This window comes from Leucopleurus acutus (assembly GCF_964270905.1).
Source record: "Leucopleurus acutus genome assembly, chromosome: 14".
NCBI lineage: Eukaryota > Metazoa > Chordata > Mammalia > Artiodactyla > Delphinidae > Leucopleurus > Leucopleurus acutus.
In genome coordinates this window covers 30,096,223-30,124,149 of record NC_139156.1, presented here as the reverse complement: position 1 = coordinate 30,124,149, position 27,927 = coordinate 30,096,223, and the positions used below count along the sequence as shown (strand labels likewise).

The window sequence follows — 27,927 nt, the reverse complement described above, 5'->3', positions numbered from 1 at the left end:
GAGTGTCTGACCCGGGGCTGGCTCCTGGAGCATGCGCAGTCTTCACAGAAAGTGATCAGCGAAAAGTGCTGAGGACGCTATTGCGTAGCATAGTTTCTGATTGGCTACCGTTCGCCCGCGAGGGGTCGTGTCTACTCGTCGCCAAGTAAACAGGGAAGGTAGGGGCGGGGCCAAAGAGGCGTCGGGACCTGGTTGGCCCGGGGAGGATTGGGGGTTTCGCGGATTGGTCCCAGCCGGGATCTCAGCTGTGTGAAGCGCACCGGGTCCTGGAGCCCGCGGCCTGAGGGATGGACGAGACTAGTCCACTCGTGTCCCCTGAGCGGGCCCAACCTCCGGACTACACCTTTCCGTCCGCCTCGGCCGCTCACTTTCCGCAGGTGCCGGGAGGCGCGGTCCGCGTGGCGGCGGTGGCCGGCCCGGCCCCCTCTCCGCAGGGCTCGCCAGGCCACGACCGGGAGCGGCAGCCACTGCTGGATCGGGCCCGGGGCGCGGCGGCCCAGTGTCAAACCCAAACCGTGGCGGCGCAGGCCCAAGCCCTGGCCGCCCAGGCCGCGGCGGCCGCGCACGCCGCGCAGGCCCACCGCGAGCGGAACGAGTTCCCGGAGGACCCCGAGTTCGAGGCGGTGGTGCGGCAGGCCGAGGTGGCCATCGAGCGTTGCATCTTCCCCGAGCGCATCTACCAGGGCTCCAGCGGAAGCTACTTCGTCAAGGACCCTCAGGGGGTGAGAGCGGGCTGGGGACCGCGACCGCCGGCATCGGGGAGGGTGGGCCTGTCCGGGGAAGTTTGAGGGTTCGCACAGCCAGAGGGAGAACGGGGGTTTGAAAGGCTAAGAAATGGAGAAACTTCACAGTGCAGAGCCCCTTGGCAGGATTTTGGAATTCTACTGAGGACTGGAGACGGATAAGCTGTCCGGAATGAAGAAATAAATCAGAACTTATTTGGTAGGGGAAGAGTGAGCGGAGAATGAAAAGAGGAAATTGACCAGATACAGGCGGGGGGCCCTGTGGTGTGATGGGGCAGTCGGCCTCTGGACAGAGACGCGCGGGGAGATGCTGCTTTCTAGTAGGTTCCTTATTCGGCCACTGACGTACTGTTTTGAGCTTTGAGCCCGTCCTCTCTTTTTGGACTGAACCAGTGTTGTCGCTGTTCACTGAGGAGGACGGGTGACCCATCAGGGGCTCTGAGGGTTCATTCCCAGCCTTCTCTGTTGTGGGGGCGCCTCCTGCCACCACCCCAGGCCCCTTATTGGCAGACGTTTGTGGTAAGAGTGGGCGGACTCATCAGTTTCCTTTGTCCTGGTATTGCTCACTTCTGGGAAATTGTTCAAATCCTTCTTGTGGCTCCTCAGTTTGGAATGTGAAGTTTGAGAAACATGGGACTGTCAGCTACTTTGTACTTTCATTTCTCACCCAGGACTGTCAGCAGTTTGCTTTTTGAACAAAGGCGGAATGTTTGTTTGACCTTTATTTTGCCCCTTGTATGTGTTTAAAGGGGGATGGGATGGGGCATGGAGTGACCAGGGCGGCTGAAAAGTGACCTTTATTCTTTTGATAACCATAGGAGAATTTAAGGCATTTAGATCAAACTAGAGGTATCTTTGGAATATCAGTGAGTAAAAAAAACATCAAATCTTCCCTGTTAAAGTTCTCAGATGGACCAGAATGGTTTATTGGGAAAGTGTATTATTGTTATGCTTATTAAAATGATGGGTCTCAGAGCTCCCTCACATTTTCTCTGCATCTCTCTTGTGTGAACTCTTGAGATGGGTGGTGTGTTCTTTTGGCAGGAGTGCTGTGTGGCCAGGATGGACTGTGACTTGTAGCTCTTGGTTAGGTTCATTGAAGGATTCAGTTAATTCTCCCAGATGTTGTTGTCCCTGAATTATCACCAAGAACCAGAGAGCAATTCTGCCATCAAATCAGTTAACATAAACTGAGACGGGGGAAAGCTTTGAGAGTAGTAAGTCTTTCAAATAAGGGAGCAGTGAGTTAAATCGAAAGCTCAAACAGGAACCGTCACTTGTAGAAGAAAAGAAAGGTGGGTGTCCTGAGGTTTAAATGTTAGCAAGATGTTTTCATCTTTTTTATTCAGGAACCAGAGTGAGATCTAAGATATGAATGGATTTTATTTTATTTTGTAGTTGTTTGCTTGTTGGCTGATGTAAGAATGGGCTAAGATTATCTTTGTTAGGTATAGAAGCAGGAGGAAGGTTTTTGTTTTTCTTTCATGACACTGTTACAGCTCCACTGTAACACTGGAAGTGTGTCAGGTCAGCAGAGAAGTGTTCTGGTGCTCTGACAGGTGGGAGTAATATGATCTCTCAATTCTACCTGGCAGGTAAAGTACTACCACCTCAGTACATAGGCCACAGAGAATGACACACTATGGGTATGCTTCTTGGTGATTTGCAGGATCTTAGTCTCTCAAATTTCCTGGCCACTGTCCTTTCTTAGAGGGGAAGTCAAGACACATATGACTGGATAAAACTTATTAGTGTAACCATCCTGTTCACACTGAGGAAAATGTGGTTCAGAGCAGAGGATCACTTCCTAACTGCTATGGTGGGTTATACTGGACCACAGACTCACTGTAGTTAGTTTTGTCATCTTTGGCCCTGCTGCAAATGTGTTTAACTATTTTATTTAAAAATACGTAGATAGCATTTACTGTATGCCAGGTACTATTTAAAATGCTTTACAAATAATAATTCACTTAATACTCATAACACCTTCAGGGGTAGGTACTATTATTGCCCCCACAGATGATGACACTGAGGCACACAGTATACCTAATTTGCCCAGGGTGTCACAGCTATTAAGTAGGAGGCAGGATTCAGACCCAGGCAGACTGGCTCCAGAGTTCATGATCCTAACTACTATGTCCTGCTGCCTCAGAGTTAGTCATCTGAATCTCTGGTTTCTCTTTTCAGCTACCATATTGGTTAAGACTAAATTTGGCTGTGTGTGACAGAAAATTTAAAATAATAATAACTTGAATAAAAGTACATTTGACTCTCCTAAAAGAAGTCTACAGACTGCTCAGAGCTGGGATGGCATTTTCCTTTATCATGGATGCAGTATGAACAATATGCATCCGACCGTCCGGCTGGTCAGCCATCCCTAGCATGTGGCTTCCACTTCGTGATCCAAGATGGCTGCTCAAACTGCAGACATCTTGCCTGCTTTTCAGCCAGTTGGAAGAAGGAGAGGGAGAGGAAGAGGGAGAGGATGCCCTTTCCCTGTAGGACGTTTCCTAGAAGTTGCACCAGACTCTTCTCCTTACATCCCATCGTCCAGGACTTAGCTACAGTAGTGGCTGGGAACTGTAGTCTTTATTTTGCCCAGCTAAAAATCAGGGACCTGTGTCCAGGCAAGAAGAGGGAACAGAGATTGGGGGAACCAACAGTTTCTGCCACAGGTACTTTGGAGTTGGACAGTCTGAAAGGTTCTTAAAGATAACAGCCCTGATTCCATTTCCCATTGTAGGGTGGTTCCTTCCTCAGGATGAGCAAGTAAGGGACCTGGAACAGTAAGATGGAAAATGCTAGATCAGGAGTCATGGTAGAGTGCTCATATTACCCTCCTCATCTACATACATCCTTGTGCTTCAGGTCTCATGCTTAATCATCTACGAAAGTATTTTTTGAGAATTTTCTGTTTTGAGAGGCTAGTAATTCTAGGTGTTCATGTTGCCAAAACATAGAACAGCATGTGATTGACTAGTTTATTGGGAGGAGTAAATGAGATACCACACATGAAAGCCCCTGGCCTAATTCCTGGTGCTTAGCAGGAGTTCAGAGTGTTTTGTTTCGTTTTTAAGTTACATGCCCACTGACCTCTGGATTAGGCTTTCTTGGATACGTGGCACTGAATAAAGCAAAAGTAGTATAATTCTGAGATGATCCTTTCATATTGAGAATAGTAGTTCATTAGATAATGCTCATTGGTGTTTGCGACACAATTCTACAGATACTGCTCACATGTTCTAGGAGCTTGGCCTTGTATCAGTAATTTTCAACCTTTTAAAAATACTTCATTCACCAAGAGTTTGTCATGAAAACAGTACAGTATTATTTTCCATTTTTCAAATATAAAATTATGTTGTAATATTGAATGTGTTTCTTCTAACCACCTGTTCCCTACAGGAAATTTTGATGTCCTAACATTCGGTTGAGAATGACACTAATAGCCAAATAAAGAATAAAGATCTCAAACAGAGTAACGTATTTATTACTAAAATGTTAAGACACAGTCATGTTTGTATACCATATATAGGTGTAGTTCTGGAGATTTTTAAGCATCATCTACCATCTGTTATAGGGAGCTGTCCCAGGCTACAAGTTGTAATGGATGAGGCAGGTTGGGTCGATGGCAGTGGATAGGAAAATAAATACAGGCTGAATCTCTTTTATTACATTCTACTTACAGCCCATCTTCTTTCAGGGTCTCATATATTTGGAGTAGTCCATCCCTCTCTTTTGTAAAAGTGAACTTGTAAATAAGGCTTCTCTACCTAAATAGCTAAGTCAAAGAATGCTGTTTCCATCCAACCTCTACAGAATACAGACTTGCCTTTTTCACTTTCATTTCCTTATGAGTGTACAGCAGAGATTTCCAGAGGTCACATGTTTTATGATATTGAAACAGATTGAATTTTAAAGAAGATGTGAGAATACAGTTGTCTTTTATTGAGCCAAACATTAGAGATTTGCAAAATGTAAAACAATGCCAGTCTTCTCACTAAGTGTTTTTTAAAATATAGTTATTTCTCATAAAAACATGTCACTTATGTTAACATGTAATAGGCTTATTTTTATGATTAGGTGAATTAATAAATAGTTTTAACATTTTAGTTTTAATTTCTAGTACAGCAAATATAGATTTTACCCATGTATATAAAAGCTTTTGGGGTCTTTAATAGTTTTTAAGAGTTTAAAGGGGCCTTGAAACCAAAAAGTTTGAGAACCGTCCACTTCGTGTTTACCAAACTTAAAAAACCGTTTATTATGCGCTAGTTTTGCATATTTCACTGCATAGTATGAGTGATGTGCTTGAACTGTGTTAGATTTTAGCACAGCATAGACCCTCCTCCGTGGGGCTGCTGCATAGATACAGGAAACCCTTTTGGGTTCCAGGTTTCAGTAACTGGTTGTGGGTCTGGCACCAGCCAGTGAGTGGCCCCTTGCTTCCTTGTGCAGTGCTGTTTTTATCCCCAAGTTCATGGATTGCTGCTACTTGAGCTACCTGCACCTTAACCCCTTTATTAAAAGGGGTTTTAGTAAGTGGGTGTTAAGGGAGGGTGTTTTTAAAATATTGACATCAAACTGAAGCTTTCTCCTAAATGTAATAAAGGAATTGAAAGTATATTAAAGAAGAGAAAGGTTGGTGAAACAAATTAGGCAGTAGTTATTTTCTTTCTCAACCAAATATTGGTGGGTGGCTTTAGAATTTGTTTTCTATGAATTAGAATATTCTTGAGTATTCTGTAACACAGTTGATTATTTGACGTTAACATTAGCTTTGGAAATTAGGCCAGAGGCTGCTTTATGTGTCTGTCTAGGAAACCCACAGAGTGCTGATGCACTGTCTTATAAGAACTAGGTACTGAGCAAATGTTGGCAGAATTGAATTGAACTGAGGCAACGCTTAGTCCTGAAAGGCACTTGTCTCCCCTTCTGTCTGAATGTCCTTCTGTTCCTCCATCCTTCCCACCCTACCATTCCCCTATTTGTCCATTCCAGGCATTATTATTTAATGAAACCCTTGTAATACTGAGAGACCCACGATTACTAATGCTTTTAGAGTCAACAAAATGCTTTCTGATTCTCCTTATGATGGAAGGAAATTGAGAAGTTTGAGAGGTCAGTCTATAAAAGATGCTTGGCTGCAATGTTGGCCTTCAAGTTCTGCTTTCTTTTCTTTTCTTTCTTTTTTTTTTTCCCCGGCTGCACCGTGTGGCTTTCGGGACCTTAGTTTCCCAACCAGGGATCAGCCCTGTGCCCCCTGCAGTGGAAGTGCAGAGTCCTAACCCCTGGATTGCCAGGGAATTCCCAAGTTCTGCTTTCTTTAAGTGGAAGTATTTAAGCCTTAGCCCTGTTATTTTTCAGCCTCACTAATAGTAGGAATGTCTTGGTTTCCCTTTCATTGGGGACCAGCTTGCAGAACTCCACATTGTGCCTCAGTTGAACTGACTGGTGGGTTCTGGGATGGGCCTCAAGTTGTACTGTGGTTTCACTGCCCAGGTTCCAGAGAGTTACATTGGAGTCATCAGTCATTCTCTGTATGGTAAGCCACTTACTACTGCTGCTGTGTGATTCAGAGCCCAGGGTTCCAGGGGTACAGAGACAGAGAGGACGACTGCTAAAATAGGCCTCTTCCTAGCCACTTTAGATAAGAATGTAATTCTGAAGACTTAGAATATGAATATATGCATTTGACTTTTTCTGATGAATAAGTAAGTTTGTTTATCGTTAAGAATAAATTGATTCTTTTGGAGGAGGAAAGTTCTGTGTTTCTCTTGCCCTCTCAAATCCTTGCAAGGCTTCTTGAAGGGACTGTCCTCAAGATTGACCAGTTATTGTTTTAGACATGTGCCTAGCCAGTTCCTAATATGAGTACTTAATGCAGTCAGGTGGATTTGTGTTTTTTGCTGTGACCAGCCATTCAGGAAGTGACACCCACAGGAAAATGACTTATGACCTAGACTAGCTTGAGTTGGCTGTGGGGTGAGGGGAGAGGGAGAGTCATATGATACAAAGATGAATCACTTGAATAGCATATTTACTTTACTTTTCTTCCTTTGAAAGTACCAGCTTGGGGACTGGAAGGAATGACATAAATATAAAACCACCTCAGAGGGCTGACTGGCTTGGGGAAGAAACCTTCAGGAGGGAAGGCCTTAGTTTCTAGATTGCAGCAGCATCCCATAGGTCCAAGGATCTTTGAGGATTAAGTTACTGTCTGCCAGAGAAGATGGATCTTAATCTTTGTGGCCTCTCATGTCCTGATCTCTTGCCTATCAGAATTACTTAAAAGAAACCCATTCTAACCAGGTAGCAGATCCTTTTTCCTGCTGTGATTTTTCTCTTCCATTGCTTTCTTAGTTTGTCATTCCTAAACTTTTTTAAGGTTCGTTAACACGCGGAGGGGGTGGGTGTGGAATAGCAAGGCCGATAGAGGAAACTACCATTGATGAAAGAACTTTCTTAACCTCATTCTATAAGACCTTACTAATTTCCTTTCAGCTGATACTTTTTGGAGTCTTTCCATAATTGATGCAGAACAACAGCATGTATGAGTGTACCTTAGAAGTTGGGGTTTGATGGTGTTAGAATCTGTTGTACCATATATACCAGACTTGGCATCTTCTCTGGCCTCAGCCCTTTCTGGCAGGGGATTTCTCAGCTGCTCATGTGAGCTGGTGTCTTCCCCTTACAAGCTGGGGGAGAAGCCAGTGTCTAACTGTACACAGGGATTGTCTGCCTATGCCCTCTCATTTCTTTCTAGATTCCTGCTGACCTGGTCTGTGAGCTACTTTAATCAACTTGCCTTTAACATCCTCTTTTTCTTTTGTCTCTGTAGAAAATCATTGCTGTTTTCAAACCCAAGAATGAAGAGCCATACGGGCATCTTAATCCTAAGTGGACCAAGTGGCTGCAAAAGCTGTGCTGTCCCTGCTGCTTTGGCCGTGACTGCCTTGTCCTCAACCAGGGCTATCTCTCAGAGGCAGGGGCCAGCCTGGTGGACCAAAAACTGGAACTCAACATTGTACCCCGTACAAAGGTTAGTTTCCAGGAAGCCTTACTGCCTGGCCAGAGTTTTCCTGGACCTAAGCCCTGCTACGTGTTAGTGGGACTGCTAGATCCAGTGACAGCTATTTGTGCCCTGAGTCTAGGGTTCTCAGCCCTTTTTTTTGGTGGGGATGGTAGGTTTCAGCTCATGGTTTGATCATGTGATGAAAGCTATCCTGAGAAGGATACACATAAATTTTCTGCACACAGTTTCAGGAAGTTCACTGACCTGATGCACATGTATGGACTCCCTGGGTCTTTGGATCCCAGGTAACCCCAAGCTGGTTAGAAACCTAGCTACTTTTGTAGCTTACTCTGTTAGATTTCTGAGCTATTCCAGGATTTAGATACAGTCTAGAATGGACTAGCTGATGTCAGCTAAGCACTAATGCAAGGTATGCCAAGGAGGACTCTAGGATTGGCTGAGGGTTAGAGTAAAGGTCTGGCCTGAACACCTACAGGGAGCTGACATGGAATTCTCCTCACCCATCTTTATGCTGTGGAATTCTGGTACTTGTCTGAACATAACAAAATCGGGTTCCCAGATCCAGGCAATTCCACACTTAGAATGGATTTGTACGTACCTTGTATGTGTTATAGACTTAGCTGAGGTTCTATTGAAGGGTCTGGACCATACCCGCCCCCCGCCCCCTTGCCCCCTCGCCTCTTGCAAAAACATGCTTTAATATAGAATTTATTGCATACAATTTCAGGAAGTTTACTGACACTAGGTTAAGAACCCCTGTACTACAGGGTGTCTCATGAAACCTTCCAAGGGTTCTGAGGGGAAGAAATCTGCTTGTCAGCATATGAACATCTAAGGACACGTCGTCACTCATTTAGTATGTGGCTCCCTGAGATTTAGTAACAATTTAAGGGGGAACTCTGATCTGATGCTTTAAGGCTGCAGGGGCATCTTTGTATCTCTGGGTCTTAATCCTCTTTGAAAACCTGATAAAAGCTATAAATCTTGTTCCCACAAAAAATACATATATTTTCAATTATTGCATATAATTTCAGGAGGATGGTTCATAGACAAGTTGAAGTCTACCCTTTGACTCATAGGATCTAGATTAAAAACCCCTGCTTAAGGTTTTCTTTGCCGGTTTAGATAGCAGGCTGTGGGCAAAGAGCCTGATCAGCAGATAGGAGCTTCCCTTCAAATCTGTTTTTTCTGTTTTCCCAGGGTATGTTAGAAGAAAATGTGATTGTTGTGGATGTTTAACTGTGTCTGCTCCTTTGCCACCAAACTTCAAATAAGCCAACTAATTTGTTAAGGTTGTAGAAGTCAGGGACCACTTCTTGAAATTTCCTTCTCTCATTCTCAGCACCTAGCAAAGTACTATACTTACAGTAAGCATTCCTTAAGTACCAGCAGAATCAGTGGATAGATAGCAAACCATGAAAAAACAGTAACAGAGATCCCCCAACCTCAGGCCAATGGAGAGAATGTTTGATTGTAGTTCCGGGCTTGTAGCTCCCATCTGACACCTAAGTCACTGCCTGGCCTTGTGCAGCTCATTCCTTCCCTTTATACTTAGTTCTCTCTGTGTGCGTATAGTTAAACGGCACATTGAACATCTTGTATGATAATTAAAGCTCCTAAGATCTCCTGCCTAACCTGAAATCCTCCTACTAGGCCCCTCTTAGACTCTAGAAATGCTTCTAAGTACTCCTTGCATATCACTGTAATTTCCTTTCTTTGCTAGGTAAATAGCAGACCACCCATGCCCTGTGCCTGTCTGCTTTGCCTGTGCTTCTCGAGTGCAGTGCCTAAGAACCAGAGGGCTTGAGTCCAAATTCTGGTGCTGCAGCACTTTACTGGGTGACCCTTGGGCAAGTCACCCCCACATCCCCTGCCCATTCAGTCTCCTCACTATAAAAATAGGGACATAAAGAGGTCCTACTTTAGAGAGTGGCTATGAAGATTGCACAAGTTAATCCATGTTGAACATGTAGCCCAGCAGCTGGCACAGTGTAAACACTCCATACATCTTTGCCTGTGGTATTTTTATGACTATTCTAATCATTAATGTCACATAATCCCTTCCTTCCCTATCTCTGGGCTTCCTCTTTCCCTGTTAGAGAACCTTAATGAGGACTGAGGATCCTTTACATCAAAAAATCAACAACAAAAACACTTGTCTTCCATGAGACTGAGATGAGACAGAACTTTGCAAGCTTAACATACATTTGTGAGGCTTTCCTGGTGGCGCAGTGGTTAAGAATCTGCCTGCCAATGCAGGGGACACAGGTTCAAGCCCTGGTCCGGGAAGATCCCACATGCCGCGGAGCAGCTAAGCCCGTGCGCCACAACTACGAAGCCTGTGCTCTAGAACCCGCGAGCTACAACTACTGAGCCTGCGCTCCTAGAGCCCATGCTCCACAGCAAGAGAAGCCGCAACAAGAGAAGCCACTGCACTGAGAATCCCATGCAGCACAATGGAGAGTAGCCCCCGCTCAACGCAACTAGAGAAAGTCCATGCACAGCAACGAAGACCCCCCAATGCAGCCAAAAATAAATAAATAAATAAATTATGCTAAAACAAAACAAACAAGCCAAAAAAACCCACATATATTTGCAAACTTTACATTACAGCTGTTGGACAATAGTAAGAGGAAATCTCTCCCCTCCCTCTGTCCCCACCCTTGTGATAGTATTCTATCCAGTTGATCAGAGCATCTGTCACTATGGAAACGGGGCTCACGCTGAGATGGAGCTTCAAGCCGTAAGGCTGTAATTCTCACTCGATCGCTATCTCTGCTCTCTGTTCCTGCAAGGTTTCAGGTTGTGATAGTTTCATTAGTCATAGGGAAAGAGTGGTTTGTTACAAAAATTGATCGAAAATAAATCTCATGGGGGGAAAGGGTGGTTTATGGCTTGAGAGCCAGTGTTTTCACCATGGAAACTGGCCAGGTAGTCTTAGGAAAGCCTTTTTTCCCCTTTATTCCTGTGCCTGTATTTCCAGATTTGTAAGGCAGAGAGTGCTAACCTACAGTACTTTGCACATCCGTTTTAGGTACTCTGTTAAAACTGGATGGATGGATGGATGGATGGGAGGAAGGGAATTATTTTATGCTGTCTCTGAGATTTCGGGGGCAAAATAATTAGTTATTTGTAATGAATTTTGCAAGGCTTAGGAAAAGAAAGAATTTTCTTATAAATTTGATCTTAGGTATTTATATGGTAAAACTCACTTATAGCTATCTCTGAAAGAAGTCGTAACTCATTCATTCATTCACTTAATAAATGAGCATGTGCCAGGCACTGTGTTAGGTACTAGGGATGCTAATGTAAATAAGATGTTCTCATCCACCCCACATTTCTTTAGTCTTAAGAAACAAGTTAGATATACAAATGGATAATCACGAGACAGTGTGATAAGTGTGATAATGGACACACATATGGATTATGGATTACAGTGATATCACTGCAGTTTGACAGTCAAGTGTAATATTGGTGGCCTATTAAAAAAATTTTTTGAATAGGTTATGCATGCATCTAGTGCAAAAATTACAGTAGAGTAAACAAAGAAGAGTAATTCAGCCTCTCTCCCACCCCTGTCTTCCAGCCACTTGGTTTCCTTCCTCAGAGGCAGCTGTTATTACTAGTTTCTTGTGTAATATTCTAGATACAGTCTATGTAAATATATAGCAACTCACTAAAAATTAAAACCAATTTTAATATTTGTTTAATTTTTGAATGTAAATAATTGTGCATAGTACAGAATTCAACAGGAAATAAAAGGATATAGAGTAAATTGCAATTTGTTTTTATTTGGAGAGAAAATAGGCACTGGGCCATCTTCTCCTAACCCAGGAGGTAGCTGTAGTGGTCAGGGTAATTCATGCTAGCTGCTGTAACAACCCCTGAATTGCAGTGGTTTAACACAGTAGGAGTTTATTTCTTGCTCACATCAAGACCCATGCTAGTTAGGCAGCTCTCCTAGATCCCATGTCACTCCAGGTAGCGGCAAGAGATCTGGGATCTTTCCATGATGTGGTTTTGCCAGCTCAGAGCCCTTCATTTCCAGCTGCACAGATTGGGGAACGTGAGCTAAAGATCATGGGAAATTTTAGGGGCCAGGCCTGGAAGTAGTGGGCATACATCACTTTGTCAACATTCTCTTGGCCTGAACTAGTCATATACTCTATTCTGGCAGCTAGAAAGGCTGAGAAATGCATTCCTTCTATGTGCGGAAGAGGAACAGTATTGGTGAGCATCTAGCTATTCTCTGCCATAGTGGTATAGTTCCTTAAATTTGACTCTAACCTAGGTGTCTCTTCTATTTCCACTGTAGGTAGTATACCTGGCCAGTGAGACCTTCAACTATAGTGCCATTGACCGAGTGAAGTCCAGGGGCAAGCGGCTTGCGCTGGAAAAAGTGCCAAAAGTTGGACAGCGGTTTAACCGCATCGGGCTACCGCCAAAGGTATAGACTGCGCCTAGGTGGCTTACCAAAGGTGATGATTTATAGTGGCATAATCATCCAAGTGATGAAGCAAGGTGTCAACAGACTTACCTATGGACTTTTGAATAGTCTGCCGGGAGGCTTCTGTCTTGCTCATTTCTGTTAAGGGCCTAAGGTTTGAGGAATAATTCTCCAAAGAGACCCTAACTTTCTCACTTTACTCCTCTGGACCATTTAGCTGGGCTTCTTGAATTTGGATGAGCAATTACTGTCACAACCCTTTCCTGATATAAACTCCACAGGGCCTTAGTGGGTACCTGGCTTACTCCTGGGATCTTTGCACTTGGGCTGTAAGGAAATACCTTTATTCTTCCTTTTTGATTGCAGGTTGGTTCATTCCAGCTCTTTGTTGAAGGGTACAAAGATGCAGACTACTGGCTACGTCGTTTTGAAGCAGAACCTCTCCCTGAGAACACTAACCGGCAACTACTGCTACAGTTTGAGCGGTTAGTGGTGCTGGATTACATCATCCGCAACACTGGTGAGCAGCTGTGGGTGGTCCTGTGCCCTGTGCCAGACTGTGATGAGGCACGGGGGAGACCTGGAGGCTTGTAGAGCTTAGTATCAGAGTACCCTATCAGGATGAGTTTAGTCTAAGACATAAGGGTAATGCACATTTGGAGAGGGTCTTGAAAATACTTTTCCTAGACAAGCCTTGTTCAGGCACATCATGTGTAGTTATCAGGAGTGGTGAGTATTTACGTTTTACCTTTGCCTCTTTCCCGGTCCTAGACAGAAGACACTTTGGCTCTTCCAAAGCAACGTGAAGAGTCCTCTTATCCTTGATCTCTAGTCATTCATGGTAGCCCGGCCTATCACAGGACAGTTTTGTCTTTAAATACCTCATCTAAGTGGACTTATACAGCATTTTCATTCTCTGGCTGGCTTATTCACTTAGCATAATGTCCTCAAAGTTCATTCATATTGTAGGCTGTGTCAGAATTTCTTTCCTTTTTAAGGCTGAATACTAGTCCATTGTGTTTATATACCACATTTCACTCATCCATTAATCTGTCTACAGAAACTTGCTTCGTGGTTGCTTCCACGTTTTAGCTATTGTGAATAATTCTGCTATGAACGTGGGTGTACAAATATCTTTGAAACCCTGCTTTCTGTTCTTTTGAGTGTATACCCAGAAGTGGAATTGCTGTATCATATGGTAATTCTATGTTGAGAATGTTTTTAGGAACCGCCGTACTGTTTTCCATAGCAGGTGTACCATTTTACATTCCCATCAGCAGTGCACAAGAGTTCCAATTTGTCCACATCTTCACCATCACTTGTTATTTTCTGTTTTTTTGATAGTAGCCATCCTAATAGGTATGAGGTGGTATCTCATTGTAGTTTTGATTTGCATTTCCCTAATGATTAGTGATCTTGAACATCTTTTCATGTGCTTTTTGGCCATTTGCATTTCTTCTTTGGAGAAATGTCTGTTCAAGTCCTTTGCCCATCTTTGAATCGGGTTGTTTTATTTTTGTTGAGTTGTAGGAGTTCTTTATATATTCTGGATATTAATCCCTTATCAGATACATGACTTGCAACTCTTTCTTCCCATTCTGTGGGTTGCCTTTTTGTTCTGTTGATAGTGTCTTTTGATGCAATTAATTGAAAATTTTTCATGAAGTATTATTTTTCCTTTTTTTAATCTATGCCTTTCGTGTCATATCTAAGAAATCACTGCCAAATCTAATGTCATGAAGCTTTGCCCTATGTTTTCTTCTATGAATTTTATAGTTTTAGGTCTTAGATTTAGGTCATGAATCCATTTTGAGTTAATTTTTGTATATGGTGTTAGGTAAGGATCCAGCTTCATTCTTGTGTATATAGATATCCAGTTTTCCCAGCACCATTTGTTGAAAATACGGTCTTTTCCCTATTGAATGGTCTTCCTATCCTTGTCAAAAATTGTTTGATCATAAATGCAAAGGTTTATTTCTAGAGTCTCTATTCTAGTCCATTGGTCTGTCTTTATGCCAGTACCACACTGTTTTGATTACTGTAGCTTCGTAGTAAGTTTGAAAGTTTTGGAGGAAATGTGAGTCCTCCAACTTTGATCCTTTTCTGGATTGTTTTGGCTATTTGGGGTCCCTTGAGATTCAATATGAATTTTAGGGTGAGCTTTTCTCTTTCTGCAAAAAAGATCATTGGGATTTTTATAGAATTGCATTAAATTTCTAGGTTGCTTCACTTCAAGTAGTATTGATGTCTTAACAATATTAAGTCTTCCATTCTATGAACATGGGGTGTCTTTCCATTTATTTATGTCTTCCTTAATTTCTTTCAGCAATGTTTTGTAGTGTTCATTATGGAAGTCTTTCACCTCCTTGGTAAACTAATTTCTAAGTATTTTATTCTTTTTGATGCTATTGTAAATGGATTTCTTTCTTTCTTTCTTTTTTAAAATAATTATTTATTTATTTGGCTGCGCTGGGTCTTAGTTGTGGCACATGGGATCTTTGTTGCTCTTAGTTGTGGCACATGGGATCTTTGTTGCAGCATGTGGGATCTTTTAGTTGCAGCGGGTGGGATCTAGTTCCCTGACGAGAGATCGAATCTGGGCCCCCTGCATTGGGAGCACAGAGTCTTTTTTTTCTGTTTTTGTTTTTGGCTGCATTGGGTCTTCATTGCTGCACACAGGCTTTCTCTAGTTGCAGCGAGTGGGGGCTATTCTTCATTGCGGTATGTGGCCTTTTCATTGCAGCGGCTCCTCTTGTTGTGGAGCACAGGCTCTAGGCGTGCAGGCTTCATTAGTTGCGGTGCGTGGGCTTGGTAGTTGTGGCTCGTGGGCTCTAGAGCGCAGGCTCAGTAGTTGTGGTGCACGGGCTTAGTTGCTCTGCAGCATGTGGGATCTTCCCGGACCAGGGCTTGAACCTGTGTCCCCTGCATTGGCAGGCGAATTCTTAACCACTGCGCTACCAGGGAAGTCCCTGGATTTGTTTCTTAATTTCCTTTTTTGAATTGTTCATTGTTATTGAACAGAAATACAACTGATTTTTGCGGTCGACTTGGTATCCTGATACTTTTGCTGAGTTTATTTATTGGTTCTAACAGTTTTTTGTGGAATCTTTAGGGTTTTCTACATATAAGATCATATCATCTACAAACAGAGATAATTTTACCTTTTTATTTCCAGTTTGGATGCCTTTTATTTCTTTTTCTTGCATAATGCTCTGGTCTTTCAGTACTATGTTGAATAGAAATGGTAAAAGTGGGCATTTTTGCTTTGTTCGGGATCTTAGAAGAAGAGCTTTTGGTCGTTTCACCACTGAGTATGATGTTTGCTGTGGGTTTTTCATGTATGACTTTTATTATTTTGAGGTACTAGTCTGCTGGTGATTAATTTCCTATTTTTTGTTTGTCTGAAAATATCTTTATTTCAGCTTCATTTTTGAGGAATATTTTTGCTGGGTATAGAATTGGGGATTGGCAATTATTTTCTTTTAGCAGTATTTAAAAAACATTCCGTTATCTTCTTGCTCCCATGGTTTCTGTGGAGAAGTAAGTCGTCCATATTACTGTTGCCTTTTCGAATGTAATCTGCCTTTTTCTCTAGATTTTTTTGAGATTTACTCTGTGTTTGGTTTTCAACATTTTTACTGTGATATACCTAGGTATATTTTCCTTTGTATATACAGGCTTCCTTGAATCTACAGTTTGATATGTTTTGTCACTTTTGGAAAATTCTCAGCTATTGTCTCTTTAAATATTACTTCTGCCCATTTTTCTCTCTGTTCCTTCTGGGACTCCAAATTATATGTTGTTAGATATACATTCATGTATATATCTTTTTTTCCTGGGTGCTTTACTCTGGTTTATTTCTTGTGCTCCGTCTTTCAAATCACTACTTTCTTTAGCACAATCTGCTATTAAACTTATCTATTGAGTTCTTAATTTTGTTAACTGTATTTTTCATTTTTTGAATTTTTATTTGATTCTTTTTATAGATTCCTGTTTTCTGCTGATGTTCTTAATCTTGCCTTTTATCTTCTTAACCATATTAAGGATGTTACCTTGAACATTTCAGAGTCTATATGTTCATTATTTGGGGCCCCTGTAGATTTGGTTTTAATTTTCTTTTGTTTTTCTTGTTTTTATTTGTGTCATGTTGTCTCTTTGTATACCTCGTTATTTTTAATTGTCAGATATCATATATCAGAAATTATAGAAACATTTGGAGGCCTGAGATGTTGGTATAAATCCTGTCTGGAAGGAGATGTTTGCTTTTGGCAAGCAGCTAGGGTCATCAGCAACCCAGGATCACTTTAACTTCAGGTATTGCTGGGAAATTCTGCTTACTTCCAGGGTTGTAGCCTTTCAGGTTTCAACCAAAAGCATGGATGATTTATCAGGGTTCCCCCACCTTATCCATCATCAGGCTACAACTTTGTCTCTCTGGGTCCCCAGCGCTATTAGAACACTGTTCTGCCTCGCAGCCACCTCTTCCCAAGTCAGCAGGTGCTGTAAGAGAAAAGAAGTCACGAATGCTGGACTCCCCTCTCTGGATTACCTTTTTCTCCCAGATCATGACACTTTAACTCTTAAGGGTCTTATAAAATCTCTAGTGCCTTCAAGAGATTTAAAAATATTTTATCCAGGGACTTCCCTGGCGGTCCAGTGGTTAAAACTCCACGCTTCCACTGCAGGGGGAGTGGGTTCAATCCCTGGTCAGGGAACTAAGATCCCATTTGGCGTGGCCCATAAATAAATAAATAAATAAGAATAAAAATATTTTATCTGTTTTTTGTAGTTGTTCTTAGTAGGATGATTGGTCCCCAAGTGTCCAGAGTATCTAGTTCATCATTGCTGAAAGTGAAAATCACCCCAGTTTTTTTTGTTTTGTTTTTTTTTTTGGCGATACACGGGCGTCTCACTGTTGTGGCCTCTCCCGTTGCGGAGCACAGGCTCTGGATGCACAGGCTTAGCGGCCATGGCTCATGGGCCCAGCTGCTCCATGGCATGTGGGATCCTCCCGGACCGGGGCATGAACCTGCGTCCCCTGCATCGGCAGGTGGACTCTCAACCACTGCACCACCAGGGAAGCCCCACCCCAGTTTTTTCTACTAACTTCATATTTCTGTTCACAGATCGAGGCAATGACAACTGGCTGATTAAATATGACTGTCCAATGGATAGTGCTAGCTCTCGGGTAAGTGGTTGATCTATATCTTGAAGGAGAGGATGAGGTGTAGTATATGCATAATATGAAAGCATGTAGTGGGGTGATATTTAGGTCACATAAGTTCAGAGGAATCAGGATAGCACATGTCTTTAAAATTGATAGGTTAATATTTGGAAGAGCTTTTCTCAATTTGTTTTTTAAGGAATATCCTGCTAATGATAGGGATAGACTGAAGAAAAGTACAAATAAGTTTGGAACATATTACATACTTTGTGCCTTTTTTGGAGATTCACATTGCATAGTAGCACAGGAAAGGTCTGAGAAATAGTGCGTTAGTGCACCTGTGTGATTTTGTTTGGCTCAGTGATTTCTAAACCTTTTGACCATGGAATACTTTTCTCACAAGAATACAATACCACAGAACATCAGTTTAGAAAAAGCTGCTTCCTGCAACTTTCTTTACCCTCTCATTGCTTTTATACTCCACCACACTTCCCCATCCCTGTTCAATCTGCACATTTAAAAAAATTAGCAGGAAGGCTACCTGGAGAAGGAGAGTGAGGTTGGCTTTTATTCTTTATAGTGTTTTTTTTTTCCAGCTTTATTGAGATATGATTGACATATAATATTGTGCAAGTTTAAGATGTACAATGTGATGATTTGATGTATATATTGCAAAATGTTTACCACAATAAGATTAGTTAACACATCCTCGTAGTGTTTTTACTTCCTTTTGTAATAGTGGTTCTCAAATTCTGTACATCAGAATCACCTGAAGAGCTTACTAAAAATAGTACAGATTCGGGGGACTTCCCTGGCGGTCCAGTGGTTAGGACTCTGTGCTTCCAGTGCAAGTGGTGCGGGTTCACTCCCTGGTTGGGAAACTAAGATACTACACACTGGGCAGAGTGGCCAAAAAAAAAAGTACAGATTTTATTGGGTTGGCCAAAAAGTTCACTCGGGTTTTTCCGTAAGATAAGTACAAGCCTTTCCTCCATTAGGTCTGGGGTAAAACTGAGGATTTCACAGCTTAAATAAGGTATCCCAGAGGATTCTGATGCAGGTATCCTGGACCCACATGCCCTGTTCCTGTGGTGGCACTAGTTAACCTGAACATGGAGCCAAGTAGACAGTCATGGGAATGTCTGACATGGGCTGCTGTCACAGGCAGTCTGCTCCGCTCTCTCTGCATTCAGCTCTCATCCTTTTCCTTTTAATGTATCACTGAAGCAGGGGAACAGACTCCCTTATGCAAGAGCAGCCAGCTGTTATCTTCCATGGTTCCGTTATCTTACTAGAAAATGTGGTCACCACCACTGAAGTGGCATCTGAGTCAAGGTCCACACCAAAGGACCTTGGCTGACTGATAATTGACTTTTCTTTCTTTTTTTTTATACTCGCAGGATTCTCACTGCCTTTCCCTAGGAGGAATGGCTTATAGTTATCTTTTGTTATTGTCATTTCCCATGTTACCAAGGACTGTGGCAACTCTTGGGGAAGAGCACCTTTTCTAAGATAAGAAAGGGACTCCGGGAAGCTTGAATTAGCCAAATCAAAGTGCCATGAATGTATTAAGTCAGGTAACAATATGGAAACCAGTTCAGAGGTTGAGTAAGGACTGATGCCTGAGGAGATTGAGATGGGATGCTTTGCTGCTATTTTAAAGGGCCTGGGGCAGGTGGGACTCAATAAATATTTAATCTTCCCTTGCTCTTCAGGACACAGACTGGGTGGTGGTGAAGGAGCCTGTTATCAAGGTGGCTGCCATAGACAATGGGCTGGCTTTCCCCCTGAAACATCCTGACTCCTGGAGGGCGTGTAAGTCTCAAGACCGCTATGGTCTGGCTCTTTTCTTGCTCAGTCTCAGTTTTCTTATGTGTGCAATGAAGATAATAATTCCTCTATCACAGGATTGTTCTAAGAATTAATGAAATAATGCAGCTCATGCACTTGAGCACAATGGCTGGCACATGGCAACTACTCCATAATGTAAGCTATTATAATTTTTACCTTACATTATTCCCATTTGAAGCACAGAGTTGAGTTTTCGCATCTCTGCTTTGCATTTTGCTTATTCTTTCTGAGGACTGTCTTATCATAATTTATTCTATTTGTGTTTCTAAATACAAGCTGCTGTCAGTGTTCTGTCTTCCATGTTGACATTCTAGAAGCCAGCCCCTGCCCCATTATTACTGAGAAACCTTTAGAAAGGGAAAGATACAAGTAGAGGGTCACTAGTCCCTTTGCAGTACTTGTCTGTTTTTTCAGAAGGAGCATCTCAATGTTTCGGTGGCAAGTAATTGCTTCTAGATAGGCTTACACCTTGGAAAGTCATATAATGTCTGGGAAAGAGCACAGGCTCAGGGATTAGGCAGACCTGGGTTTGAAGCCCAGTTTCTCCACTTACTGTGTAACCTTTAGGGTTAACAGCCCCTATAACTTTTTTTTTTTTTTGCGGTACGCGGGCCTCTCACCGTTGTGGCCTCTCCCGTTGCGGAGCACAGGCTCTGGACGCGCAGGCTCAGCAGCCATGGCTCACGGGCCTAGCTGCTCCCGTGGCATGTGGGATCTTCCTGGACTGGGGCACGAACTCATGTCCCCTGCATCGGCAGGCGGACTCTCAACCACTGTGCCACCAGGGAAGCCCCCCTATAACTTCTATTTTCTGTTGTGTTTCAAATAAGAGCAGTATCCTACTTTTGCCAGTGCTCTGATAGGTGGAGGACATAGATGGGCAGGGATTTTTTCAACACCAGCTTTGCTTTTGACTTTTCCTCTTTTCAGATCCTTTTTACTGGGCCTGGTTGCCCCAGGCAAAAGTCCCATTCTCTCAGGAGATCAAAGATCTGATTCTTCCAAAGATATCAGACCCTAACTTCGTCAAGGACTTGGAGGAGGACCTATATGAACTCTTCAAGGTTAGCCCTGGGAACCTCAGCCTTATAACCATATAGAAGAAAGAATTCCAGTGGTTTTTCTAATTGGTCCTGATACAAGCCCAAAGAGAATGGAAACACCCTTCTGGCTTGTGTTAGCCAATGAAGAGCAAGATTCCCCCCTGTGGACAGCAAGACCTAGTTTGAGTTGGTTTGAAAAAAAATTGGCAGCTGTGATGAATCACACTGGTTTGTGTCCTTTGTGTCATGTGGCTGCAGTGTATCTGCAGAGCTCTCATTTTCAAATGGAGCACTAGCACCTGGAGTTCTCTAGAGTTAATAATGAGACTGAGGACAAAATAGTTACTTGTTCTCTATTTCCCCATCTGTGAGACAGGGAGTTCTTGGGGTGGTGGTTAATTTCACTAAGTCTCTGACGCTTCATGTAGGTTCTCTTTATTAGAAAGTTTCTAACTGGGGGAGGAAAACGGGTTCTTCTGAGGGATTCATGCAGGTTCCATCTCCTTCTGCCCTTCTTTTGCAGAAAGATCCTGGATTCGATAGGGGCCAGTTCCATAAGCAGATTGCTGTCATGCGGGGACAGGTAAGCCTGGGACATCCTCCTGGTGTCATCCCTGGGATCTCTCTGAGAGGGTTTTATGCTCATGTTGAGTAAATGTGTAAAGCTTGTATTTTAAACCCATTTTAGTCTATGCCATACATATTTGTAACTCTCCGTTAACACCTGAGGGGGAAAGGTAGCCATCCCAAATCTCCCACCTCTTCCATGGTATCTGGTGCTTGGTGAAGCACTTACTATGTGCTTAGCTCTGTGCCCCTTGCTGGATAGTTCATTGGTAAATTTACCTGGTGGTCTGTGTCCTCAAGTTGTGCAAGGCAGCCATGTGCCTTGGTGGTCAAGAGCTAGGCTCCGGAGTCAGACTGCTGCTTGACCATTCCCAGCATTATGGCCTTGGGCAGGAGTCTCTGCTTCCTTGTTTATAAAATGGGACAGTAATCATACTTTGCATAGTTGGCCAGAGGATTACATAAGATAATGTGTATCAAGTGTTTAGTAAAAACAATGCCTGGCACATGGTAAGCACTCAGATGCTGGTCATGGTTATAAGTTTTGTTGTTATAGTTACAAGCCATATTATTTCTTTTTTCTCCACTTCACCTTCAAAGAGAACCAAGGAAACCCCCAGGGTGTTGTTGACTTTCCCAAGCATAGTAAAGAATAGCTTGAAAATTGTCTAAAAACTCTGTAGGACACTGACATTCTGCTTATCACTTTGAAGTCTTAAAGATAGCTGGGATGGCTTAGTGGTTAGGGCACAAACTGGTCAGAGTGCCTGGTTTGAATCCTGGCTCTGCCATTTACTAGCTATGAGGTCTTGGTTGAGTTACTTAATCTCTCCTTCTTTTAGTTTCTCCATCTGTAACATGGGATTAATAACAGCACCTACCTCGTTGGGTTATTATGAGATAAATCATTGAAAACAGTTGGAGTAGTGCTGGTGTACTGAAGTACTCAGTATGGGTTAGCTATTTTGATTATGACTTTGTATACAGCTTCTCACATCTTTGAAGGACAAGGGGGTGTTCTCGGTCATAATTATACATTTACCTCTTTCTTCCATTTAGCAAAAGGCTTCTGGTGAGAGCAACTCTTGAGCTTACCGAGCCCATCTTCTCTAGATATGGGACAGACGGGTTTTAAGAGCTGCAGTTATTATAGCTGCCTGAATACCATAACATGGTCTTCCTACATTTCCCAAATAATGTAAGGGCCCAGTTAGGCTGGCAGAATTTGTAGAAACCTTAAAAGCCACGTGATGTAGTCTGGTATTATGGAACTCAGCATAAAGGAACAAACTTCTCAAGTTTATGTAGGCTGTACCTCTGTCCCTATTGTAGTTTCTTCTCTACTCCCTTCCCAACTCCAGTCTCTTGCCAACATCATAGCAATCTTCCTCTCATGATATTTAGTTAGGACCATTATCTAGAGTAGCAAAAGGCAGGCTGGGGGCATGGATTGAGAGAGTGCAATCTTAGCTTTCTTTCCAACTTGTGCTCTTAATGTCCTTTGAGGGCCTGTGGCATCTTACAACCTAGAGTGCCTCCCTCTGAAACCATAAGGTTCCATGAGCGTCCAGCTCCTCCTCCTAGCATGCAGGTGAAAGGAAGGCACCACCTTCTACCTACCTGAGCTGTAATCACAGAGTGGGCTGTACAATGGCCCAGAGTCAAAGGTGAAGAATGAGGAACCCCTAGAGAGATGGAGTTGGGGGGTAGAAGTTGTTCCGCACCATAAAGGCTTCTAACCAGGAGTTAGATAAAGAATGCAGGGTCTGAGAGAAAGCTTCTTTAGATAACATTTTCAAAGACAGTATTTCTTTTTTGGCATTATGTGCCTGCTATAAATTTTTCTTCAACTTTTTAATTTGAAACACTTCAAACCTCAGTAAAATTGAAAGAATGAGTGGGGTCTTCTAGACTTCACCAATTGTTACATTTAGTTAGCCACGTTTGCTTTATCTTACTGCTCTAAATATTATCTATCTGAATAGTATCTATCTCTATATATCTCTATAATTTCTCTCTTTAATGTATCTATATAATTTATCTCTCTCCCTAGATAGATAGATTTTGTCTGTTTGTTTTTGGCCAAATCTTTTGAAAGTAAGTTGTAGACAGTTTGACATTTTACCCCATTTTAAACATGCTGGAAAGGTGGCTTCTAACCCAAAGAACCAAAGAAAGCACAGGGAGACCCAGCCAGGGCCGGTGTGAACTCCTGTCTCTTAAGTTGGGCGGGTCTCCTGCACAATTCACTCTGATTCCATCTGAAGCTCCTTTTAGTTCTCTGGCCTGATCTTGTACTCAAGGCTCTTCGAAGCAGTGTAGGGTGCTGGCAATACCTAAACAATGAAGTAAAAAAGAAATTAATTACTGGTAGGATCAACTTCTCACTTCTGACCTCTGTTCCAGGCGAATCTCTGCCTCTTTTGGGGCAGCACTTGTAGGCCAAGGATATTTATGGCTTGAGGCCTGTGTGATATGGGGGTGCCGCCTAGCTTCCCCTCCCATGTGTCTAGCCTGGCTGTGAAAATCTTCAACATCCAGTGGTTTAAAGAAGGCTGTCATAGGACAACTTCAGCTTTTGTACTGTCCTACCAGAGACGATAAATGGTGATGACTATGATTTTGACAAGGGGAAGAAAATGTGTTCCTTTGGACACATATCTGTAATACATGTAAAATACAGACAAAAACTGGAAAGGAGCTGAATGCACTGTGGCATCTTGGAACAGAAAAAGAACAGTACTGGAAAAGCTAATGAAATCCGAATTAAGCCTGGAGTGTGGTTAATACTAATGTTCCAATGTTGATTTCCTAGTTTTGGTAAATGTACCACTGTTATATAAGATGATAAAATTAGGAGAAATTGGGTAAATGGTACATAGAAACTGTCTGTACTATCTTTGTAACTTTTCAGTAAGTATAAAATTATTCCAAAGTAAAAGTTTTATTTAAAAAAAAGATGATGAAAAGACAGCATGAGAGGGACAATTCAACTGAAATGGCTTTTTTTTGTTTAATACATGGTCTTTGTAGGAAAATCAGAAAATAAGGATAAACAAAAATCACCCTATCTCTAGGTCACCTTCCTTGACCCAGAGATAATCACTGCCAACTTCCAGACATTTTTTCTCTGTAGATAAGTAGATAAGAAAATAAAGGTGGAGTCACACTATAATACTGGTTCCTTATCTCCTTTGTTTTCCATCTAAGACATTGTGATCAGTTTTCCATGCCAAGAGAATATATTTTTTAACTGCTTGTTTCTAATCCCTTAAGTTATTAGCTGATCCCATACTCTCAGGTATTTATATCATTTTCACTGTTACAAACAATACTGCACTGTATTGATTGAAACTAAGTGTTTTGTGCATGTCAGTGATTGTTCCCTTAGTCATTAAAAATGGTTGCTGAGTCAGAGGGCCTGTTCACTTTTAAGCCTTTATGTTCCACTTGCCTTTCTGAAAAACTGTCCCACGATCCAGTCCCACAGCCACGTCTCTGAACTCTCCCCAGCTGAGTCGTCATCGTCGTCTTCTGTATCTTTACTAACTAGAAGGGCAAAAAAATAGGAGGTATTTGTTTTCATTTGTATTTTTTCAACGAGTAGAGAGGCTTCCATTTTCTGTATATTGCCCACTTATATTCTTACTTTAGTAAATAGCCTGTTGGTACAATTTTCCATTAGTGGATTGTTTATTTTTGTTTTGATTCATAGGAGCACTCTATCTGCAGGTCTCCCTTCAGAGGCAGACCAGAATGCCTAGGCCTTGCCCTCACTGATCTCATTTTTCCCACTGCAGATCCTAAATCTGACCCAGGCCCTGAAAGACAACAAGAGTCCCCTGCACCTCGTCCAGATGCCACCCGTGATTGTCGAGACGGCCCGTTCCCACCAGCGATCTGCTAGCGAGTCCTACACACAGAGCTTTCAGAGTCGGAAGCCCTTCTTTTCATGGTGGTAGCCCCAGAGGCAGACAAAGGCACATTGTCTGAGACTTGGCCTGGGAGAAAGCCTGGGGAGCAGGTTACAGGAAGAGCCAGAGAAGCCGGCAGAGATCAGTGCCCTTAAGAGCCCTCCCTGTCTGCTCACCACCCCCTCAGAGCTTTCCCAAGCACGGGGAGAAGCACAATCAGAAGGACAGTGTGTGCTGTTGGGCCCTTCTGAGAGCTGGCGTAGGGGGGCTGGCGCTCCGTGCAAGTAGTCCAGATGCCCGGGAAGGAGCATCTCCCTTCCAGCATCTCCTGGGGGAAGGCTGGGAAACTCCCTTCCCTTCCTGACACCCTGCCCTGTAGCTATTCCTCATTATATTCTGCATCAGAAAAAAGTAAATACAAATTTAAATATAAAACCCAGGCAGAATCCCAGAACCTCTTATAGCAGAAAACCTCTGATCCAGACCTAAATTTGCATGGGCCCAGACATCCAGGTGTCTCACAGTTCCTTACCCCCACGGACCAAGGCAGCTAGGTGACTCGCAGTGCTGGGACAGACAGAAGCCACACTTCCTTTTGGTTTTCTGCCAAGTCTTCTTCCCTTTCTCCTCCCACTGGTGCAATAGGCTGACTCCAGACACGATTCTCACAGTGGGGAGACTTTTGCTCTAGAACTCCCAGCAGTTTTACAGTGATGGTATAGATCACCTCTGCTCCCTTCCTTGCTGGGGACCCAACCCCTCTAGTCTAGGCCTGTAGGTTGCTTGTCACTCAGGCAAAGGCAGGAGGGAGGAAGTTGACTCCCCAGCATGCAAATGTGATCCATACCACCTGGGTATATGCTGGGAACTGTAATGGTCTATGGGTGAACTTATCCGAGCCTTGCTTCCTTAGTCCTTGGCCGTAGCCAAAGGTGACAAACTCTCCCAGTCTGCTAATTTGTTCCTGTTGTTTTAGATGTTTTGTTCTCAACTCTTGAGTTAGTGCTTCAGTTCTGGGTTCTGGAGTGGCTCTCGATGAGGGTTCTGGGGTGGGTCTCAGCACATAAGAGGACAGGATATTAGGTCCTTGGACTTCTTTTTCCGCTACCACTGTTGCTTGCTGGAGGTAACAGGACTTGTGTTCCGCCTCCTGGTTGGCAGCTTCCCTTTGCTCCCCCACTTCTTGTTCCAGGCCAGTTTTTCCACGGTTTCTTGAGAAAGGCAGGGCCCTAAGGAGAGAGGCCTTCACACTGCCCCCCCCCCCGGTGGCTGCCCAACCCAGTGTGCATCTTCTTGCTTCCATGTCTCTCTTCCCTCAGCTGTCCCCCTTACCAGCTGTCCGAGCCCTTTCTACACCAAAGCAAAGAATGGCCTCAGGGGGGAGTAAAGAGGGTGCCACCCGTGGCTGTGGGGCAGCCCTGTGCTACTGGACGTTTCAAGTTTCCGGCGTCCTGCGATTGGTCAATCAGCTTTGGAAAGAAACTATCTCGAAGGTTTGAAGAACAACCAAAGAAAGGGAGCAAGGACTATGGCTGTGTTCCCTCTGCTTGCCTAGCTCCCGCCATGCAGGAGGTGTGCAGCTCTCTCGTCAGCTGCGCCAGGCTGGGCACCTTCCAGTCCAGCCCCCAGGAGCCAGCTTATCCTGGGCTTCCACCCCGCTGACAGGAAGTCTCTGGAGCTGGGTACGCATGCCCTGTGGACAAGGCACAGCTCCCCACCGGCCCCAGCCCTGACAATCCCGTTGTGCCGACCCCGACTTTGGCCTTAGGGATCATTTTTGTGAGAACATGGGAGCAGCAGGGCTCCCAGAGGCCGGAGAGGACCCAGGTGTGTTTAACTCTCCAGACATCTGTGTGCAAACGTGTTTGTGAAGCCCCCACCTGGGTGTTGAGAGAGCCTGAGCAGTCTAAAGAGCCCGGTGCTTCCCTCACTGAGCAGATCTGCACATTGTCCTCAGGCAGACCAGCTCTGGGATGAGAAGGAAATTGGGTCCAATGTAAGAGGGAGCTGGTCCCAGTCCTGGCAGGCCAAAGAGTATGGGGCATCTTTTCCTGGCCCACATCCGTTCTCCTTGAAGCCTGTACTCAGGTTGCCTTGAATGTGGACTTTGGGAGAGCTAGGGCCCAGAGTGCCGGGGCAGGCTTCTGGGCGGCACTCGTAGAACCGCCCGGCCCTCTGCCAGCCACAGGCCCTGTCTCCCAGTGTCAGGGAGTAGAGGCTGGGCTGTAGAGTGCTGCTGCCTCTGTACTGTTCTAATGCACTGTAGAAATTGTATGTAATGTATTTAAATCAATGCAGATGTATGAATAACAAGTCCAATTCTGACCTTTTTTGTCTAGTTTTCTTTGGTGGAAGGAAGACAAGGTAGGATGCAATTTTAAGGACAAAGAACCCTGTGTTGCCATGGAGTTACTGAGATATGGCTCCTGAGTCTCTTTTCCTCTAGCAGAGGAAGGTACAGGTCCTCATTTCCCAAAATATTTTCATAACTCATTTGACACCAACACCTGACTTGCAACTACACAGATGCAAAGCTATTTGTAATCATCATGTATCCCTTTTACTGTGAATATTTGTTGCAGAAATATTAGTGTTCTGTTATGAGATGCTCCCCCAATAGGGATTATACAGTTTTTGCAATAACTCCTTTCTAAAAGCCAAAAAAATTCTAAATTACAAAATCATCTCTCCCAAAGGTTTGGGGTAAGGAATGTGGACTGGCTTCTCTTTTTGGCCATAAGAGGGCAGCTCTGCTCTGTGTGTGCATCACTGCCCACTTGGAGCAATTTGAACCCTGGCTCCTTTAAGTGACGGATAATCAAGCAGATAGGATGGGTGTGAGGGGAGCTGAATGCTAATGAACGTACAGTAGGCTTCTTTTGAGCCAAAGTTAGAATAGTAGTCAAAAATCCTCACCTCAAGCGTTTTCAGGCTACAGGAAACCTCAGTAATGCAAAAGGCATGATTGGTGCAGCTGTCGAGCTGCCTCAGGATGGTTGCTCCACAGGGATGCAGAAGCCAGCTGAGGAGCTGGTGCCCACTACACGGACGGCAGACCCATCCGGTCTAGGGTCACGGCCCACTATGCAGGTCTGACTGTAATGTCTCCCCTTCCAGAGCTGGCTAGGGGCCAAGAACCCTCTCTCCTCATCTTGGACCAGGACT

The 27,927-nt window shown here is 43.6% G+C and overlaps 1 protein-coding gene across 2 annotated transcripts; it reads left to right on the top strand.

Moving 5' to 3' along the window:
• The first annotated feature begins 253 nt into the window (after positions 1-253).
• On the top strand, positions 254-27,916 carry PI4K2A (phosphatidylinositol 4-kinase type 2 alpha). 2 transcript variants are annotated; one of them, XM_082854916.1, is made up of 9 exons: positions 254-722; positions 7,582-7,782; positions 12,092-12,223; positions 12,590-12,743; positions 17,350-17,411; positions 19,103-19,202; positions 20,169-20,302; positions 20,805-20,864; positions 24,649-27,916. In XM_082854916.1, exons 1-9 carry the CDS (start codon positions 288-290, stop codon positions 24,808-24,810), a joined length of 1,440 nt encoding a protein of 479 aa, XP_082711042.1. In that variant the 5' UTR covers positions 254-287; the 3' UTR covers positions 24,811-27,916. The 2 variants fall into 2 exon arrangements, 1 of the variants encoding a protein (XP_082711042.1); XR_014326747.1 differs by lacking the exons at positions 20,805-20,864; positions 24,649-27,916 and having other exon boundaries at positions 19,103-19,539; positions 19,699-20,269.
• The last annotated feature ends 11 nt before the right edge of the window (positions 27,917-27,927 follow it).

Bases quoted from the DNA above. Each gene is read 5' to 3' on its own strand.
- PI4K2A (XM_082854916.1), top strand. From the start codon at position 288: ATGGACGAGACTAGTCCACTCGTGTCCCCTGAGCGGGCCCAACCTCCG. The intron at 12,224-12,589 runs GTATAGACTGCG...TTTTGATTGCAG, and splicing joins GCATCGGGCTACCGCCAAAG to GTTGGTTCATTCCAGCTCTT. The intron at 17,412-19,102 runs GTAAGTGGTTGA...CTTGCTCTTCAG, and splicing joins TGGATAGTGCTAGCTCTCGG to GACACAGACTGGGTGGTGGT.